The sequence below is a fragment of the Notechis scutatus genome, chromosome 5 (genome assembly GCF_049901735.1).
Source record: "Notechis scutatus isolate UNSWTSFEM ecotype Mainland chromosome 5, rNotScu1.2, whole genome shotgun sequence".
Classification (NCBI taxonomy): domain Eukaryota; kingdom Metazoa; phylum Chordata; class Lepidosauria; order Squamata; family Elapidae; genus Notechis; species Notechis scutatus.
Genome location: NC_142013.1, coordinates 71505268 through 71523679, shown reverse-complemented (window position 1 = coordinate 71523679; position 18412 = coordinate 71505268). Strand labels below are relative to the sequence as shown.

The 18412-nt window shown below is 37.2% G+C and overlaps 1 protein-coding gene across 1 annotated transcript in view; it reads right to left on the bottom strand.

The window, feature by feature from the left end:
- Positions 1–860: 860 nt before the first annotated feature.
- ACE2 (angiotensin converting enzyme 2) overlaps positions 861–18412 on the bottom strand; it is a 35916-nt gene continuing 18364 nt past the window's right edge. Inside the window, exons 6-19 of the mRNA XM_026674969.2 lie at positions 17153–17261; positions 16180–16277; positions 15006–15175; positions 13924–14150; positions 13382–13526; positions 10443–10541; positions 9988–10110; positions 8670–8842; positions 8409–8467; positions 7026–7126; positions 5691–5807; positions 4193–4387; positions 3774–3896; positions 861–1026 (exon numbers count right to left, since the gene is read on the bottom strand). Coding sequence (XP_026530754.2) covers positions 3785–3896; positions 4193–4387; positions 5691–5807; positions 7026–7126; positions 8409–8467; positions 8670–8842; positions 9988–10110; positions 10443–10541; positions 13382–13526; positions 13924–14150; positions 15006–15175; positions 16180–16277; positions 17153–17261 — 1728 coding nt within the window. The 3' untranslated portion in view covers positions 861–1026; positions 3774–3784. The remainder of the gene's footprint in view (positions 1027–3773; positions 3897–4192; positions 4388–5690; positions 5808–7025; positions 7127–8408; positions 8468–8669; positions 8843–9987; positions 10111–10442; positions 10542–13381; positions 13527–13923; positions 14151–15005; positions 15176–16179; positions 16278–17152; positions 17262–18412) is intronic.

The following is an 18412-nucleotide window of genomic DNA, read 5'->3' as shown; positions in this document are numbered from 1 at the left end:
CATTCCCTCCCCACCCCACTCATCTGCTTTCCATTTTCCTGTGCAGGGCAACAAAAGAAGACCCAGCCAATCAGCTTGGACTGGGGAGGCAGATAATAGATGGGGGTGGGGCCAGTCAGAGGTTGTTTTCTGAACTACTCAAAATTTTCGGTTCTCCAGAACTAGTCAGAATCTGATGAATACCACCTCTGATTTTGCTTCTCATCCAGCTGTGACTGGATGGTGGGGACTGGGAGGATTTATACTCCTTGCAGACAGCTGGTCATTTGCATTTTTTAAGCGAGTTGTTAAGGCCACCTAGAGGTTTATCTGTGTCATGAAGGTCACCTGAGTAATGCAAACGGATGTGGAGCCTTCTTGGAAATGTTGAAAGGACTGGAGATAGATGATATCATATCCAGCTGTCTGCAAAGGAGTATAAATCCTCCCATTCCATACCATCCAGTCATAGATGCTTTTTAGATGAGAAATGAAAGGTCTTTAAAGAAAAACCAGAAAGTCCAGTTGCCTCTTCAAAAAGCACCTTTAGGAAAACCATGACTTGGATGTCTGGGAATCTCCATAGTACTTTTTCCAAAGTCTCAACACCTTTTTATAATGTGCTGACCAAAACTGAATGCAGTATTCCAGATATGGCCTTACTAAGGCTCTATAAAGTGGTACTAATGCTTCACTTGATTTTGATTCTATGCCTCTGTTTATACAACCAATACTGCTCACTTATGTTTAAATGATCTTCTACTAGGACTTCCACTAGTTTCTGTTTTTGAGCCAGGTTTCGCCTACTCTGCACTTGTGCCTTTTGTTTTCCCTACCTAGGTGTAAAACCTTGCTTTTCTCCACATTAAATTTCATGTTGTTGAATAGGGCCCATTGTTCAAGTCTGTCAAGATCTTTTTGGATCCTGAACTTGTCTTTTGTCTTTTTGCCAGCTTAGTGTCATCTGCAAATTTGATGAGTTCCCTTCTATTCCTTCATCTAAATAATTTATGTTGATGTTGAAAAGTACCGGACAATTTGAATTTGCTAACAAACCAGGCAGATGGTTAGCATATAATTTAAGAAAAAAAAGAGAAAAGACAATAATTGGAAAAATTTATGAAGGTAATAATGTAATAACAGACAATGAACTCATGAAAAAGGCATTTCATAATTTTTACTCAAATTTGTATAAAAGACAGGTTTTATTTATTTATTTATTTATCTGTTAAAAATAGATAAATACCTTCTAAAACAACAGTTGCCTGAATTATCACGAATCCAGAGACAATTTATGAATGATCCAATAACTGCTTTTGAGATATCAGAAGCTATTACAAAAATGAGACCAAGCACCGTGCTGCAAAATTAAATGTGTGTACTTGTTCATTGTAATGTGAGGCTACCAATTCAATGGGCACACATTTGATTTCACAGCAACTAAGATCACTGGCCATACAGGCACAAAGATAGCCAGGGAAATGGTTGAAGCCTGGGAAATGGGCCTGTTGTCAGTTAACAGGAGTGCTGAATTACCACCGGCCTATCAAATACTTAGGAGCTGAGGGCTTGGCAGCACAAGGAATTGACAGCCAATAGCCCACACCGATCAGCCAATAGGAAGGCACCACATAAACATGACTCACAGAATAGCCCAAAGCACATAGTCTAGTAGAGAAATTCCCTAAAGATGGTCTCCAGTATGAGTAAGTAAGCTTGGAAGAATAAATCTCTGGTCCCAGTGACCGACCCCAATTCAATTTCACATCATTATCCTGGGACCCTTATATTTGCCTTCCTTCGTGAATTTCCTATCACCAATATTTGCCTTTTTTTTTCCCCTAGGGAAGTTTGGGAAGCTATTCTTTCTGTCACAGTAATGTGGGTTTTGTCTCCTTTCTAGAAACTATTGATGAATGCTCTTTTGTGGGTGCCTGCATATTTTCTTCCAGGGGGAAGCTATGAAAACAATTGTTCAGTTCCAGGGGGGCTTCACTGGATACTAGAATAAATAATAGAGATTTTGCTCTTGGTTGCTGTTTTCTGTTAAAAGTGATGTCTTTCCATTGGTCTTCCTCTTTAGGTTTATATACAGGATCATTTTGGGGGGAAGCTGTTTGTTCCTTTTTGCGATTAATTTGGGTGTATCAGTTTTCTTCTTTTTGTTCATACATGGAGTCCCTATTGTGTTTAAGTTTGGTGTAGTCTTCTTTTTTAAATTGTGGATTCTCACTTTGTTCATTGAGTTTCAAAGTGACTAGAGTTGCTCTTAGACCCTTTATTTTTTCTTCTAGTAATTCATACAATTTACATTTGATCAGGGATGGGATTAAGCTGGTTCGGGCCGGTTCAGGAGAATCGGATGTTAATTTTACACCCAGTTCAGTGAGCTGATAGTTTCAAAGACCAGCTGGCCCAGCCCCACCCGCCTCGCCTCTCACAGGAGTCCCCATGCGCCTGATTCTGGCTCCAAGGTAAGTGCAGGGAAGCTTGCTAGGCCCAAAACGGGGCACAGGGGTGCAGTCCCCCCCCCCATTTTGGCTCTCCTGAGGCTCCAGGAGGCTTCCTAGACCAAAACAGGGCATGGGGAGTGAAAGAAAGAAAGAAAGAAAGAAAGAAAGAAAGAAAGAAAGAAAGAAAGAAAGAAAGAAAGAAAGAAAGAAAGAAAGAAAGAAAGAAAGAGGGAGGGAGGGAGAGGAGGGAGGGAGGGGAAGGAAGGAAGAAGGAAGGAAGGAAGGAAGAAGGAAGGAAGGAAGGAAGGAAGGGAGGGAGGAGGGAGGGAGGGAGGGAGAAAGAAAAATAAGAAAGAAGGAGGGAGGGAAGGGAGAAAGGGAAAGAAGGAAGGGAGAAAGAAGGAAAGAAAGAGGGAGGGGAGAAAGAGAAAAAAAGAAAGAGGGAGGGAGGGAGGGAAGGGGCGAAAGAAAAAAAGGGAGGGAAGGGAGGAAGAGGGAAAGGAAGGGAAAGTGAATGAGATATTGATGGATAGATGGATGGATGTACAAATGGATAGAGGGAGGGAGGGAGAGAAAAAGGAGAGGAAGGAAGGACCACAAACCCTGACACTAGACGCAGCTTCAGAGGATGCTTTGAAACAGCATAGCAATCCAGGGCTGGAAAGTACCTCGGAGGACATCTAGTCCAACCCGCTGCTCCAAGAGCATTGTTAAACTGAGTTTCTCTCTTTTGACCCACCCAGTCACATGACCACCCAGCCACACCCACCGAGCCACGCCAGCAGAACCAGTTGTTAAAAAAATTGAATCCCACCCCTGCATTTGATACATGTATAGTATTTCTGTGGGGAGAAGCTCAAACATATGATATATTTTGTAAGTCGCTATAATGTCAATCTCTATGTCCATGATTTTTTTTTTTGTTAAAAATTGAAAATTTCTAAAAAATTATTTCCCCTGTTGCAAAGTGTCAGTTTACAATAGTTTATAAAAGTTCTTGACCCTTAAAAAAATCATCACTATCTTCCCTGTTCTAAATATCTGTCTCTTTTTCCATGATTTTTTATTTTTCATATTTTCATAGGAAGTATATTCTTGAAAAAAAAAAAACCTTATCAACTGTTTTGAGCCAGAAATGGCAACCCACAACTGCTTAGTTAATTTTTTTAAGAAGTGGCAGGGGAGAAGATTAACTGAGTTATATGAATTCATCTGTGCTCCACATATCCATTTCTGGTTTACCAAGGCTTTATTTTTAGCATTATCTATATTAATGTGTCCCTTTGTATGTTAGTGTGTTGGCCACAAACATGCAAAGATATGTAGGGCAAATCCATTTACTTGGTTAGCTTTTAGAAAGTTGTTGTGGCAGCTTCATCAAGTTGAAATGTTGAATTGCTTTGTCCACAATCTTCGTGAATGGCAGCAGTTTCCATTGAGTTAGTTTTTGCTGCCCGCTTTTTCCTGTAAAAAGAATACATTGATTAGTATTTAGCTATTTAAAAACTTTAACATGTGCACAGAAAACACAGTGTTTTTCTAGTAAAATTCTGCTTAATATCAGTCTTGACAAGCAATTGAGACATGGTAGGTATTGATTTAAAGTATCACTGTGATACATGAACTGAGAAAGGAGCTGGCTGAGGAATTCTGACAGTTGAAGTCCATCTACCTTAAAATTCACAAGATTGAGAAACATGTCATATATTGTACAAAATGAACCTTGATTTAAGATTACAGCATCCATAAATAGCACTTACTTTTTTCGATCTTTCTGTCCAATAATGAGCAAGGTGATGATTCCAATCACTACAAGACCAATCACAACTCCAAATGCTATAAGCCACACCGTTATGGGTGATTCATAAGGTGGTGCCAATGTTGGTAAGAGGCCAACAAATTCCAAAGTTTGATCAGTCAGTTTGAAAGCTTCATTGATACGGTCCCGAGATAGACTGTAAATGAAGTTGAAAATTTTCTTTAAAATATTTCCAGGCATTCTACTAAAGTGTTTATTGCAATTGTAAAGTGACCCTGCAGTGATATGTACAAGTACCGTGTTTCTCATATAATAAGGCCGGGTCTTATTTTTTTCTGAGCCCCGAAAAAATGGCTAGGCCGTCTTTTTGGGGGTGACTTAATTCCCCCCCTTGCATCTTTGGGCGGGCAGGCAGAGATGGCTTGGATGTTGACCTCAGCGTTGGTGGGGCACTTCATATTGGGGTCAACGCAGGCAGCACCATATCTGGGTGTGCAACAAAAGTACTTCCTAACGGCAAGCTCCCCCACCATTCCCCCCATTTCTCATGTTTTAATATAGGCCTTAATGTGGGGGGAGGGGCTTAATTTCATTTCATGCCTATAAAACATGCTGGGACTTCCTATTGGGGGAGGCCATATTGTTGGAGAAACAGGGTATTAGGTGCTTGTCCCTTCCTTCCTTCCTTCCTTCCTTCCTTCCTTCCTTCCTTCCTTCCTTCCTTCCTTCCTTCCTTCCTTCCTTCCTTCCTCCCCTCCCTCTCTCCCTCCCTTCCTTCTCTCTCTCTCAGAATTTCTGCTGTTTAGTTTGGCCTTTTTCATTTTATCAGGAAATAAAAAGTTATAAATTCACTATTTATGGAGACCGCATTGACAATTCTCAGCTTTCCTGATACTGTAGTATATTTAAATGTTTTTAGACTTTTAAACTACTCTAAAGTGGTAAAAGACATATTCTTATTGTGTTTGCCTTGTAATTCAGTTTTTATTTTTCAGTCTTATGTTGCATTCATTATAATTTATTTACCTAAATTTATATGTGATTGCAGTCTGACAGTTCAATACAATGTGAACATACTTTGATTTATCTATTTACTCTGTTGAATTTCACTCTGAAAAAAATCATGTGTTGTATGTTGTATATGAACTCATTATCCATATTCCAATGATGTTGATCAACATTAACATCAATATTATGTGGTTTTCTCATTCTGAACTTGATAATATACACAAAGCAAGATAATTTAATGTTGCCTGTACGGCAATTTTTCCAACTACTCATTCAATCTTTACTCTATGTTCCTGCATTTAAAAAGTTGTTGTGTTTTGACTTATGACTTCATGAAAACAACATAGAAGTAGTTTACTACCATGATGTTCTTCTGGGATGTTTTTTGAATTAACAATCTTAAATTTATAGTCCTGATATTCCCTAAAGATTTCCCATCCAAGTACAAATCACCCTGACCCTATTGATTTGTTTGCAGTCCAAAGTTTCACCTGATTGCTTCTTCCACTTCAGATTTAGGAACCAATTCTGAAATATTGTTTGGCATGCTGACTGTAAAATAAAAGGAGATCCTCACTGTCATATCACTCACGTGGACATTATCTGTTCTGGTGGGAGAGAAAATTGCATTCATTAGAAATAGTCAGGCTTAGAACTATCCGTGTTAATATTTGATCCAAATTACTGTATACGCCAACAAAGGGATCCCTCCCTTCGATTGTCATTGGAAGATGTGTATTGACTACATAATAGATGTTTATATATATGCAAAAAGGTGGGAAATGAGCTCAAATAATAAAAAAAGTACATATTTAATCTTCTTATGAAATATCCAGTTTGAATCAAAATAAATGGACACCAATAACTAAAAATAACTTAATATTCTTCACATAGAGAATAAGAATTTTTCCCCCAGGATCAAATTATTTGACTCTATAGTTCTGGCAGCCTTACACAAATGATTAGAAAGGGTAAAGCAACATCTTGTCTCAGTCACACATATTTTCATATCAGATATTTCCCTCTATTATCTTTTTAGCCATCTCTATATTCTATTTTCTTGACAATATGTTCCACTTTTATCTTTTTCCTTTTCTTGTTTCTCCTTTCCTCTTTTTCCATTCCTCATTTGAGCCATATGAAACATTCTAGGAGTATGGAAAATAGACTTCAGCTGGTATTGTGGGCAAAGTGAAGTTACTTTTTTCTCTCCTGTTTTCAAATGGAAGTAGAATTTCTATAATTAATAATGTATTTAATTAATTAAGTCTTTAAAATTAAAATTAATCCCATCTATTACACTATTGCATAAATTATTTAAGCTAAGAGAGAGAGGGATCTTCCTATGCTTAATATGTCTTCATCATCTTTATTATTACTAGTTGTTATGATTAGTATTATAATCATATAAGGTATAGGGTAATGCTATATCTGTTGTTACGGATATCTGTTAATTTTTGCCATGGATATTTTTATTATTAAATATATATTATGGAAGTTTTAATTAAAGACTGTTACTGTAAACTATTGTGTTTCTCCCCTGGATTAATGTAGTCTAAAATATGTGAAACACACACACAAACACTACACACACACATAAAACACACACACAAACACTATACACACATACACACACACATCTAGATGTAATCACAGATCAATGGTCTCTTCAAGGGAAGAAAAACAAAACGAAAGTCATGTCAGTGCAACCAAAGGGCACCCCGCTATAAATGGAGTGTTATTTTGCCTTGTTTGATTTCCATTTGCAGACACCACTGTAGTAAAAAAGTAATCCCCTTTGAAAATAAAAGGAGGAATATACTTACTGAAACAGCACCGTTTTATTCTTGACTTCTAAAAAGTACTTCTGCATGGCATAGGCGATGGTTGATTTAAATAAATACATTTCACTCTCATCCCAGTTGTACTGTAAATTCAAGATGACAATTACATTGGCAGCTGCATGTTTAGATATGACACCTTCAAATTACCTTCACCTTTCTGGAAACATCTCTGTATACATGATTTCATCTATGTAACTGAACACACAGTTGAATTCAGATACAATGTTAGGATCTCTATAAATATAGAGTCAGCCTCCAAACTATTCTCTAGTTACAGGGATTCCTACTTTCTCCACGCCCTCCACCCCATGCAAGTGAATGAAGTTTTCACCATTTAATCAGAAAAAGTTTTCTTTATAAAAATAATAATAATAGGAGGAAGATAAAATAGCTGTCTTGAATAATGGAAAGACTGTTATAAAAAGCATAGAATTGTTCAGTTATTCTTTATTGTTTCTGAGGGTAGAACCAAAAATAAATAAATCAAAGGATGGTTATTTTTAAGATGGAAACCTGTTGAATTAAGGAGGAATTTCCTGACTGTAAGAACTATTAAACATTGAAACAGCCTGCCTCTTGGGGTCATGGCTGACTGGAATTTGAATTAAAAACAACTTTTTAAAAAAGTGGTGTTGTTCCAGAGCATCAATTTAGATGTCTTTGTTATGTTGGCCAGAAAAGGAAAAAATGTCTCAAACATTAGTAAAAATAGCATGTTGTATGAAAGCTCAAAATTTGACAAAGGGATTTCCAGTTGCATTGATCTTTTACACAATGTTCGCTGAAATTCAAGCTTTTAGAATTAGAATTAGAATACTTTATTGGCCAAGTGTGATTGGACACACAAGAAATTTGTCTTGGTGTAAATACTCTCAGTATACATAAAAGAAAAGATACATTCGTCAAGAGTCAAGAATCATAAGGTACAACACTTAATGATAGTCATAGGGTACAGTAAGCAATCAAATCATACTAGGAAACAGTCAATATAAATCGTAAGGATACAAGCAACAAAGTTACAGTCACAAGTTGGAAGGGATGGGTGATGAGGAGTGATGAAAAGATTAATAGTAATAGTAATGCAGACTTTCTAAATAGTTGGACAGTGTTGAGGGAATTATTTGTTTAGCAGAGTGATGACTTTCGAGAAAAAACTGTTCTTGTGTCTAGTTGTTCTGGTGTGCAGTTTTCCACACTTTTTCTATTTTCCATGACTCTTCCATCCCCCCACTCACCCATCACACCTTTATTGCTTGCCTAAAGGTAAGAATTATCTTCTATCTTCATAGGATTGCACAGTGATCTATTTTCATTTTACTTAAAATTTACCCAAATAATGAAATTAACCTGACATCATGTACTCACTGCATCATCACCCAGAGCTGTTTTCAAACTGATCCTCACTTTGATGGCATCCTTAGAATCTACATTTAAACAGAGAGAGAAATAAAAAACTTAAAATTAATAATGTATACTTCAAAATATTCTTATTTACAATTCAAATTGCTACTGAAATTTTGTTTTGTTTTTTCACTCCTTTCTCTGCAATGGTCAACGAGCAGCATCAATAGACAAGGATGCCCCCACCCACTCCAAAAAAGAGGGACATATTACAACAAAACCTACATGGTGTCCAATTTACATTCCAACCAACATTTTCATTGCTGTTGGCTTTTTCCAGCCACTTGAGTAAGGGATCAAAGTACTGACAAAACGGTTTTGCATCCATCTTTTGGCTTCCTGTAATACTTTCTAAAGCTTTTGTCCAAGGTTGGGAACTACCCAAAGCAAGCATATCCCTGTATTAAAAAAAGAAATATTAAATTTTGATCACTTGTTAAGAGAATACAAGGTGTACTAAATTCAAGAAGAGTTACTCTGTGAATTGTAATCAGCACCAGCAAAGACTGTGGCAAATGTCTCGAATGAATAGGATAATAGAATTTATCTGTTACAGTTAAACACGGCCCAGATTTTCATGCCTGTGCATGCCTGATGCTAGAGCAGGGGTGGGCAAACTACGGCCCGTGGGCCACATCCGGCCTGTTGGTCTTTTTAATCCGGCCTGGTACAGAATTAAGGTTTGATGTGAATGATTGAATGATTGCATTCATTTGATTTTGACTTATAATGACAGGCATTTTGACACCAGGTGGCGGCCCGTCTGTCAAATTTTAAAAGTCAATGAGGCCCCCGGGGCCAAAAAGTTTGCCCACCCCTGTGCTAGAGTGAAGAGCAATCTCTTCGAAACCCAGAAAACTCTTAAAAGTATACAACAAAATATAGAACAGAACTTCCCAGAGGTGGGCTTCACATGATTTAACAACCAGTTCACGTAGTGCAGAACAGAAAATGTGAGCATGTGTGCAGCTTCAAACACATGGTGATTTTATGTGCACGACTTCCAGCACACCTTCTCGGGGAGCCACAGTAAGTAGAGCAGGTGAGGTGTGGAAATCAGCTGGCCTGCATGGGCAGGGCAAGCGAGCCAGAGAGTGAGATATCTAGGACGGAATAGCACTTGGGGTGGGCCCAACCGGTGATTGGAACTACCGGTAGGGGTGAACCGGTCTGAACCGGCAGCAGCCTATCTCTGGAACTTCCTCTGTGCAATTGCTGTTATAACATCAGTTTTCAGGTAATATGACATATCTCTAAAATCCATAAGAACTATATAAAGTCACCTGGATTATTGAGATATTCCTTTAGATTTTAGATTCATGTGGATGTTAGCATTTGCTTTTCCTCCATCCAGAATTTAAACCTATAATAGCATGTTTGTAACTTGAAATTGACAGTGACAAGAGAGGCTTAATTTTCATCTTACTATCTTTTAAGGCAAATGTAGACTAACATTACTTGCAGTGATATCTTGATCACACACTAAAAAATTATTTCACTATAGCCATTCAAATGATACACTGTGAAGCAAGTTCTCGCTTACTTCAAAATGCGTCCAGCATTTGTAGAATTAGAAATGTCACATTTATAAAGTTCCTCTGTGTGACCAGCAGCTTTGCAAAGTGCCTCTTGAAATTGGAACTGGTAAATGGTCCTTGTATAATATCTAGAAAAGGGAACGGGAGAAAACCAATTTACTGATTACAGTAAGAATATCAACATTTGTCTGAAATTGGGCAGCTATAGAAATTAAATAAATACAATATTTTATAAGGTAATTTTTATAGAAATAATTTCATTATATTAAAATTCTGATCACATTATTTCATTCAGCCTGTTTTCCACATGTCACCATCATTTTTTGCCACTGTTTTGTCAAAAGAGAGCTGTGCAAAGTTTTAAAGTGGTGCTTCAATTTGAGAAATTCAAAAATAAATTGAAATTCTTTTTAACAAAAATAGTAAAAAGAAAAAAGAAAGTAAGAGTTTCAAGTCAAACCTTATGAAAGAGTAGTCATTGGCAACATGAAATAGAGCAGCAGGGTCACAATATTCCTCGTTGTGAGGCAATGGTTCCACAACCCCAACTATCTCTCGCCTGCATAAAAGAGAAATGGTTCCATTAGAATTTGAGAAGGAAACTAAGATTTAAAGTTAGAGACTTTGTTGCATTAAAAATTCAACTGCTAAAAATATGTAAAATTTATGTATTATAAAAGCATTTGCCCCAGTTTCACACATAGACTAAATCCCTCCTATAAAAGAAAGAGCACTGTCCTCAGGGCAGGCATCTCAAGTATATTTACCTTTCTGATAATATAATATAATAGCCTGAATCAGAACCTTGTTTTGTATAACCCACATTAGGGACAAGTGCAACGGAACTTGAATCAAGCTTAAATGTTGGGCTTAGAATAAAGGGTTCTTTCAGTGTTCCTAACTCTGCTTTCCTTCTGTCATTTTTTACTTCCACCTTTCTATAAGTTAAAATGGAAATGGAGTAGAGTAGATAAAGTGATGGCTACCTGAGATGGGGAAATAACTGAGGCTGGCATATTATTCAGTTTTCAAACTATTGCAGTAATCCTTCTTTCAGAAAAGATGCAGCATCTCATCCATTAGGATCAGCTCAGCCACCTGTTTGTTGCTGGATGACCCTTCTGTCAGCTGCTCATCTTCGCTTTCTCCAAGCTCACTAGCAACTGCTATAACCAGGAGGGGGAGGGGGCATCTGAAAGGGAAAGAATGCTATGGGAAAGTGGGGGATATGGATACTAACAGGAATCAGAGTTGCCAAACCAAGCCATCTGCTGAGCTTCATGGACACCTGCCCTGGGAAAGGAACTTACAGTGCTTGAGGCACTGAGTTCCTAAAACTTTTGGAACAAGACCTGATTGGACTGGTTTTGGCGGGGAGGGGGAGGATTTGGGGGCACTGGAGATTGCTTTCAATATATGATTTTCATGTGGTTTTTCCTCAGAACTTGCCTCAACAACGCTGCACTCAGCATCTCTAGTAAAAGTATCTTTTCTGTAAAACTTATGGAGTCAAGGGTCGTTCTTTCCTAGGAAGAAGCAGGAGCCAGTCCGACACCTTCTTTTTAACTCTCCAAGCACAAGAGGAGATATGTCGATGTGACATCACCAGAAACCACAGAATGCCCCTTTTTAAATAATACTTTCCTTTCCTTATTTCTAATACATTTCTATGACTGCACATTTCACTAAACATGACTCTGGAGTCTGGATGGTGTACCACCAACAGTTAAAACAATATCACAACAATTAAAAATCTCTAAAAATAAAAAATAAAGATGAGGTCAGTAGAGTAAATAAAAGGTTTGTGGGAGAACACCCATCTAAACATAACACAATTATTTCACAGGCTCCCTGTGGGGATCCCCAATATGCTAGAAGAACCAGATTTTCAGGCCTTCCAAAAGGCTAATAGAGATTAGGCTAACCTCGCATGGGGGAGGATGGTAATGAAATGGGTAGATATGATCGGGAAGTGGCAGTTCACCAAATAACTTGGATCCATGATATACAGAACTTTGAAGGTCAAAACTAGCATACAGGTGGCAGCTAGTACCATTTATGAAACAGAGGTATAACGTGTCAACCAAGAAGCACACATAACTGTCCATGCAGTCATATTCTGCACTGGCTGAAGCTTTCACATAATCCTCAAGGGCAGCTCCATGCAGACTGCATTGCAAAATGCATTCTGGAAGTGATCAGGTCATGAAAGACTTTGAGTTGAGCCTCATCATCCAGAAAAGGGAACAACTGATTCACAACATGAAGTTGTACAAAGGCCTCCCTCTGAGTAACTAGAAAGCTGATCAGGAATCATGAGCCTAGAAGGCCTGTCTGATGTCCCCATCTGGAGTAGAGCCACCATATCAGAGCCAAAGATGGTAAAATCCCAGTTTCCCAGTTCCAGAAAGCCCCAAAACCCAAGCCACTTGTCAGTCTTGCCAGGGTTCCGTTGAAGTCTGTTGTTCTGCATTCAGACTCCTACAGTTTCTAAACTCTGGGACAAAAAAATCAATGGCATCATTTAATGCTCCAGGGTTGGAGGTGTATATATTTAATATTATCAACATACTGATGATATCCCCCCACCCATGGTGACAGCTAACATTAAATGAGAGTAGAGAGAGTACCAAGCCTTGTGACATCCCATATAGTAGGGGCTGCAGGTAGTATTTCTGACTCCTATTTAACATTGGCCCTTTCTCATAGGAAGGAAAAGAATACCATGTTCTATGGTATCAAAGGCAGCCAAGAAATAAAGGAGAGCAAGGACAGATGAATTACCCAAGTCCCACTCCAGCCAGAAAATCCTCCAAAAGTATGACCAATGGTGTTTTCACTCCATTTCTAGGCCTGAATCCTGATTGAAATGAATTCAAATATTCCACTTCATCCAGGGTCCATTGAAGCTGCTGTGCAACCACCTTCTCCACAACCTTCCATCATAAAGGGAAGTTAAATACTGGATGAAAATTGTTCACTGTGGTGGGATCAGCGATAGCTTCTTGAGGAGAAGGCAGACCAAAGCCTCAAGGAGTGCCAGAACAACCCCAACTCTCAAAGATGAATTAACAGAGTCAAACAAAGACTCAATATATCTATTTTACCCCTAAAACAGTGTTAAATTTCAGAGCTATCATCATGAGATATTTGAGACCTCAGATCATATCTGATTGGTTTTCTATCCCTTTTTTATTGTTCCCTATAATAAGGGCATTCTGTCAGGAGAGCATGTTTTGACAAATGTACCATAAACCTGATAATGAAATAGAGAATAAATGAACTTTCAATAAGCTCTATTTCCATCACTCTTTACTAATAATAAATATTTACTGAGCTAAAACATATCAGCATTCCAAAGATTTTTCATACTTTTCTCTAGTTAAGTCTTTTACTTACTTCATTTCCCACCATTTCTTCATCCATTGATCTTTGGGGATTTGCTCAGCAAATACCATCCATCGCCATTTCTCCAGCATGTAAGTGAAAGGCATTGTTCCAACAATAGTGAGGGCCTGTCTGAGCAGAAAATTGATATCCGTTTCTGGAAAAGAACAAAATTGATTGAAAGGATTAAATAGAAATTCTGTGTTGTTGAAATTACAATCCTAAAAATAAAAATTGGTATCATACAAAGTAATTGTTCACAAAGTTCCTACTGTCCCTTATACCTGAAAGAAGGAGCTTTATATGAAAAGCGATCTTTCATATTTTCTTAAGATTCTACATTTAAAATTTTTTGTTAAAGAAGACAAAAAAATAATAATTTGGTAGAAGCTAGCTAGTTTTTTTTTCAAATAACTCCCAAAAGAAGCAATGCTAACTTCTCCATCTGCTCTTTCATCTTCACCAATTTCTATTAGCACTCTGTACAATAATAATTTTTTTACAGTGATAGTTCTTAAACTGGTAATACTTGGCAGCATGCTCTGCCATCTCACCTGCATCTTCTTGAAAAGTAGATTCTAGTAAGCCAAGGGATTGCAGATACTTTGGAGTGGCTGCAGAAAGTGACATGATCTCCCCAACAGCTTCATGGAATCCTTCATTGGCCCCATTTCTCAGCAGGAAAGGTTGATCAGCATAGGCCATGTCATATTCAATATGCCCCATCTCATGGTGAGCTGTCAGGAAGTCCTCCATATTTATTTTCGTGCACATCTTAATCCTGCCAATGAATACAATTTAGGCAGATATTATAACATGATAGTTTGAGTGGCACCTTGACATAGTTGTTAAAAATAATGTGGTCTTTTATGCACTTAGCTTACATTTCTAAATTGACCGTATACCCAACTTATGAGGAAAGTGGATTTCTGGTTTAACTGAGGTGAAAGTGGATTTCTGATAATTGAGGTAATTCAGGAATTACCATGGTAATTCCTGAAATAAAAATGAAATATCATTCCTTCATTCTTATTATAATAGTAACCCAGAGAAGATAATGGAACAGACAGTCAATCATCAATTTATAGGGATTCACCCTCTTATTTGCAACTGTGTTCAGATCATCATTCAGATATAATTAGATATATAAATTTACAAACTGGAGCAGAATAACAGTTTACATATCAGATGGCTTAACATTTAATGAACAAATTGTAGATGTGAAATATTTACCTCATCTATATTCTCAGTAGTGTTTTGGTATATACAGCACTGATATCAGAGGTGGTATTCAGCAGGTTCTGACCAGTTCTGGAGAACCGGTAGTGGAAATTTTGAGTAGTTCAGAAAACTGGCAAATGCCACCTCTGACTGGAGATTTTACAGTATTCTTCCCCTGCCACACCCACCAAGCCATGCCCACAGAACTGGTGGTAAAAAAAAAATTGAATTTCACCACTGACTGATATGTTGATTTTATAATGCAATTGATTTTATTGCTAAATATATCCAGATTATGAAATTGGATATCTTAACTTTGCTGCTTGCTGCTATACCTGGAATTACCACTTTGTTCTTTTTTTTAATAGAAAGTGGAGGTAAACTCTGTGACTGTGTAGAAATAAGCTTTTGGTACCTGTAGTCTTCTTTCCCCATATCCCAGGCTGTGGGATGGCAAACAACTTTCCTTCCATCTTTAGGTTCCTCAAGCATAGAATTTTTCCAGAAACTCTCCGTCATATTAAAAAGACCGATTGAGATGAAAAAATGTTCAGCAGCTTTAAATATTGAGTCTACAGTCCATTTCTGAAAAAGATTGATTTTTACATCACCTAACAGTTTGTAAGGCCAACAAATCCCATATCCATGTTACTGAGGGTCCCTTATGTTTAAGCTATAGAGGTAGCCATGAAGGAAGGAAGACACTGAGATGTCTTCTGCCATTGTTGGGTGATCCAGGATGTCAATAACTTCCAAAGGAAATTGGATTAGATGTAGGCAGGCCTCAACTCAGCAGCCTCTGCTGTTGTCTATTCTTAAAAGTATATAAAATGGTCTCCCTGTTGTTTATTTAATAGATAGCGTTCTTCTCTATCCTTCTCTTCTTCATCTTTGAATTTTTCGTTCACACATTAAAATAGAACAAAGCCCAACAATTTCCTTTTTTTTTGCTCCCAGAAAATGACAGAGAAGGGTTATTCAATAAGCATGCACAGTAACAGGTCCTGACTTCATGCTGCTTCAAATGAAGTTGTGGCCAATACTTTCCATGCAGTTAGGCAAATTGTCATGTCTATTTTCTCTTGCTGCTGAAATAATGCATAACTAGTTTTTTGCCCTGCATCTTTTGTGATTATTTTTTAAAATTATACTCTGAAAAAAATACTTGGAGCAGTATCCAGATTGGGCTCATCCGATAAAATAACAAACTGGAAATACTGATACTTATTTGGGAAATCTATGATTTTTCTAGAAATCAGTCAAAGTGGTAAGTCCATGTTTGCAGAGCATAGAGAAACCAAAAATATAAGGAAATGGAAATATCTTATTCCATCAGTTCTTACTATTTTTCTACAAATCTTGAAGTCCTCCAAGCCTGCTGATATTTCTACCTTAAGTGGTGCTATTTTGGTGGTATATGTAGTAGTATAGCATTAAGCGATGAAAGTGTTAGATTTATTTATTCTTGACTGGTTTTATAATTGGGGAGGACAGGGTTTAAAAACTTGGTATAAAATAATGTGTACAAATTATACCAAAAGGATTATTGCTCATTTAGTTGACTATACCTGAATATTTGTGTGCCTTACCTTCTCCACCATAGCAGAAGACACATCAATGCTTGTTTTATTTGGATAGGGCACCATTAAAGGATATAAATTTGTCCAAAATCTACCCCACATGTCACCTTTAACAGAAAAAAAATGGAATTACATATAAACACAAAATGCAGTAGTTTCTGAAAGCAAAAAGCTGGATTTTATCTTAATGACCCAACTACAGATTTGTTCACTGTACTGTATTTTCACACGGAAACAAATTGTAGACGATGCAGATCAGGCCTAAAGAACTAAAATCTTTCTATTTCTAATACTAACATATTAATCTGGATTAGATCCTCATTTAAGAGAAGAACTCTGCACGGTGTTTATTAACCTTTGGTTTGATGATCAGGAATATCAAACAAGTAGATCAAAAGCTGAAGATGCACACTAGTTAAGGTGCTAAGCTAAACAAAACAAAACAAAACATTTTAAATAAAACCAATCACCAGGAAACTTCTGGCTAGGAATATGCCATCACATGGTAATATTGTCTTCCCAAAACTGAAAAGTACAGGTAGTCCTCAACTTACAACAGTTTGCTTAGTGACTATTGCAACAGCAGTGAAAAAAGTGACTTATGACCATTTTTCATACTTATGACCACTGCAGCATCCCCATGGTCATGTGAACAAAATTCAGACACTTGGCAACTGACTCATATTTATGACAGTTGCAGTGTCCTGGGGTCATGTGACCATCTTTTGCAACCTTCGCACAAGTGAAGTCAATGAAGAATCCAGATTCACTTAATAATGATGTTACTAACATCTGCAATCTGCGGCGATTCAATTAACAACTGTTGCAAGAAAGGTCATAAAGTGCCGCAAAGCTCACAACAATTTAGCAACTGAAATTTTGGCAACTCAGCCATTCAATTGTCAATATACATTCAGGGCTACTTGTATATAAAATATCTTGGTCCATTCAATAAATGTAGCTATTAGTGGCATTTTCATACCAAGTAAATGAGCAGGAATTGCTCCTTTGGGGTTAATGAGTTCTGGACCATAGCGTTTGTACAGATGGCGCCGTACATAAGCATGTAGTTGCTCATACAAAGGCAATATCTGGAAAAGAACAGCAGAGAGAAGGGCATTTAATTAAGGGGAAATCATGATTGTTTTATTAACAGCTTGTCTTCAGAAGTTGTGGGTGCATCATCACTGGAAGCTTTCAAGAACAGACCAGACAGCCATCTATCAAAAATGGTAGAGGGTCTCTCGCTTGAGCAGGGTTTTGGACTAGATTACTTACAAGGTCCCTTCCAACTCTGTTATTCTATTGTGTTCCATTCTGTTCTTTAAAAAAAAAATTATTTTATTTTATTTATACAAACATTCCATCTTTCATTTGAACAGTGTGTAATCTGGGTATAAATCTCTTGTGCACTGTAAATCTCTTGTGTAACCACTGTAGTTTATACATATTCATTGCTTAACTTTAATATTCTGTTCCTACTTAATACTAATCTGCATCATATATCTAATTCTTATAACGTTCCCCATCTTAACATTTTTCATTCTTACCACATGTTTGGTATTTTGTGCTAATCTTCTTTAATTTCTAACTTCTATATTTGTTTTCCAACCATTGATAAAATGAATCCCATATCATAATATTCACTTTGTTCCTTCTCTTGAAGTGCAAGTGTTAACCTATTCATTTCTGCACAATCTAATATTTTCCTAATCACACTCTCTTCAGTCGGAATCTCTTCACTTTTCCAATTTTGTGCAAATACAATTCTAGCCGCAGTTAGTACATGAATAATTAAATATACATTCCCTTTACTATAATTTTCCGGTATAATCCCCAACAGAATTATTTCAGGTTTTAAATCAATATGTTGCTGTATCATCTTTTCCAACCATGTATGTATTTTTGTCCAATATCTTTTAGCTTCTACACATGGCCACCACATATGATAATATGTTCCAGGTGTCTAGTGACATTTCCAGCATTTAGCTGATTTATCTTTAAACATTTTTGCCAGTCTTGCCGGCGCAAAATGCAATCTATAAAACATAATTGTTAGCTTATAGTTTCTATCCCACAATTTCTGCCATTTATCTAATTCTATAGTGTAACCAAAGTTTTTTGCCCATGTTATCATTGTTTCATTCACTTGTTCTTCTTCCAATTTGACACCCAATAGGTAACTATACCATTTTTAAATCAATCTTTCTTCTGTTCCTGTTAATATTTTATCCAGTTCTGT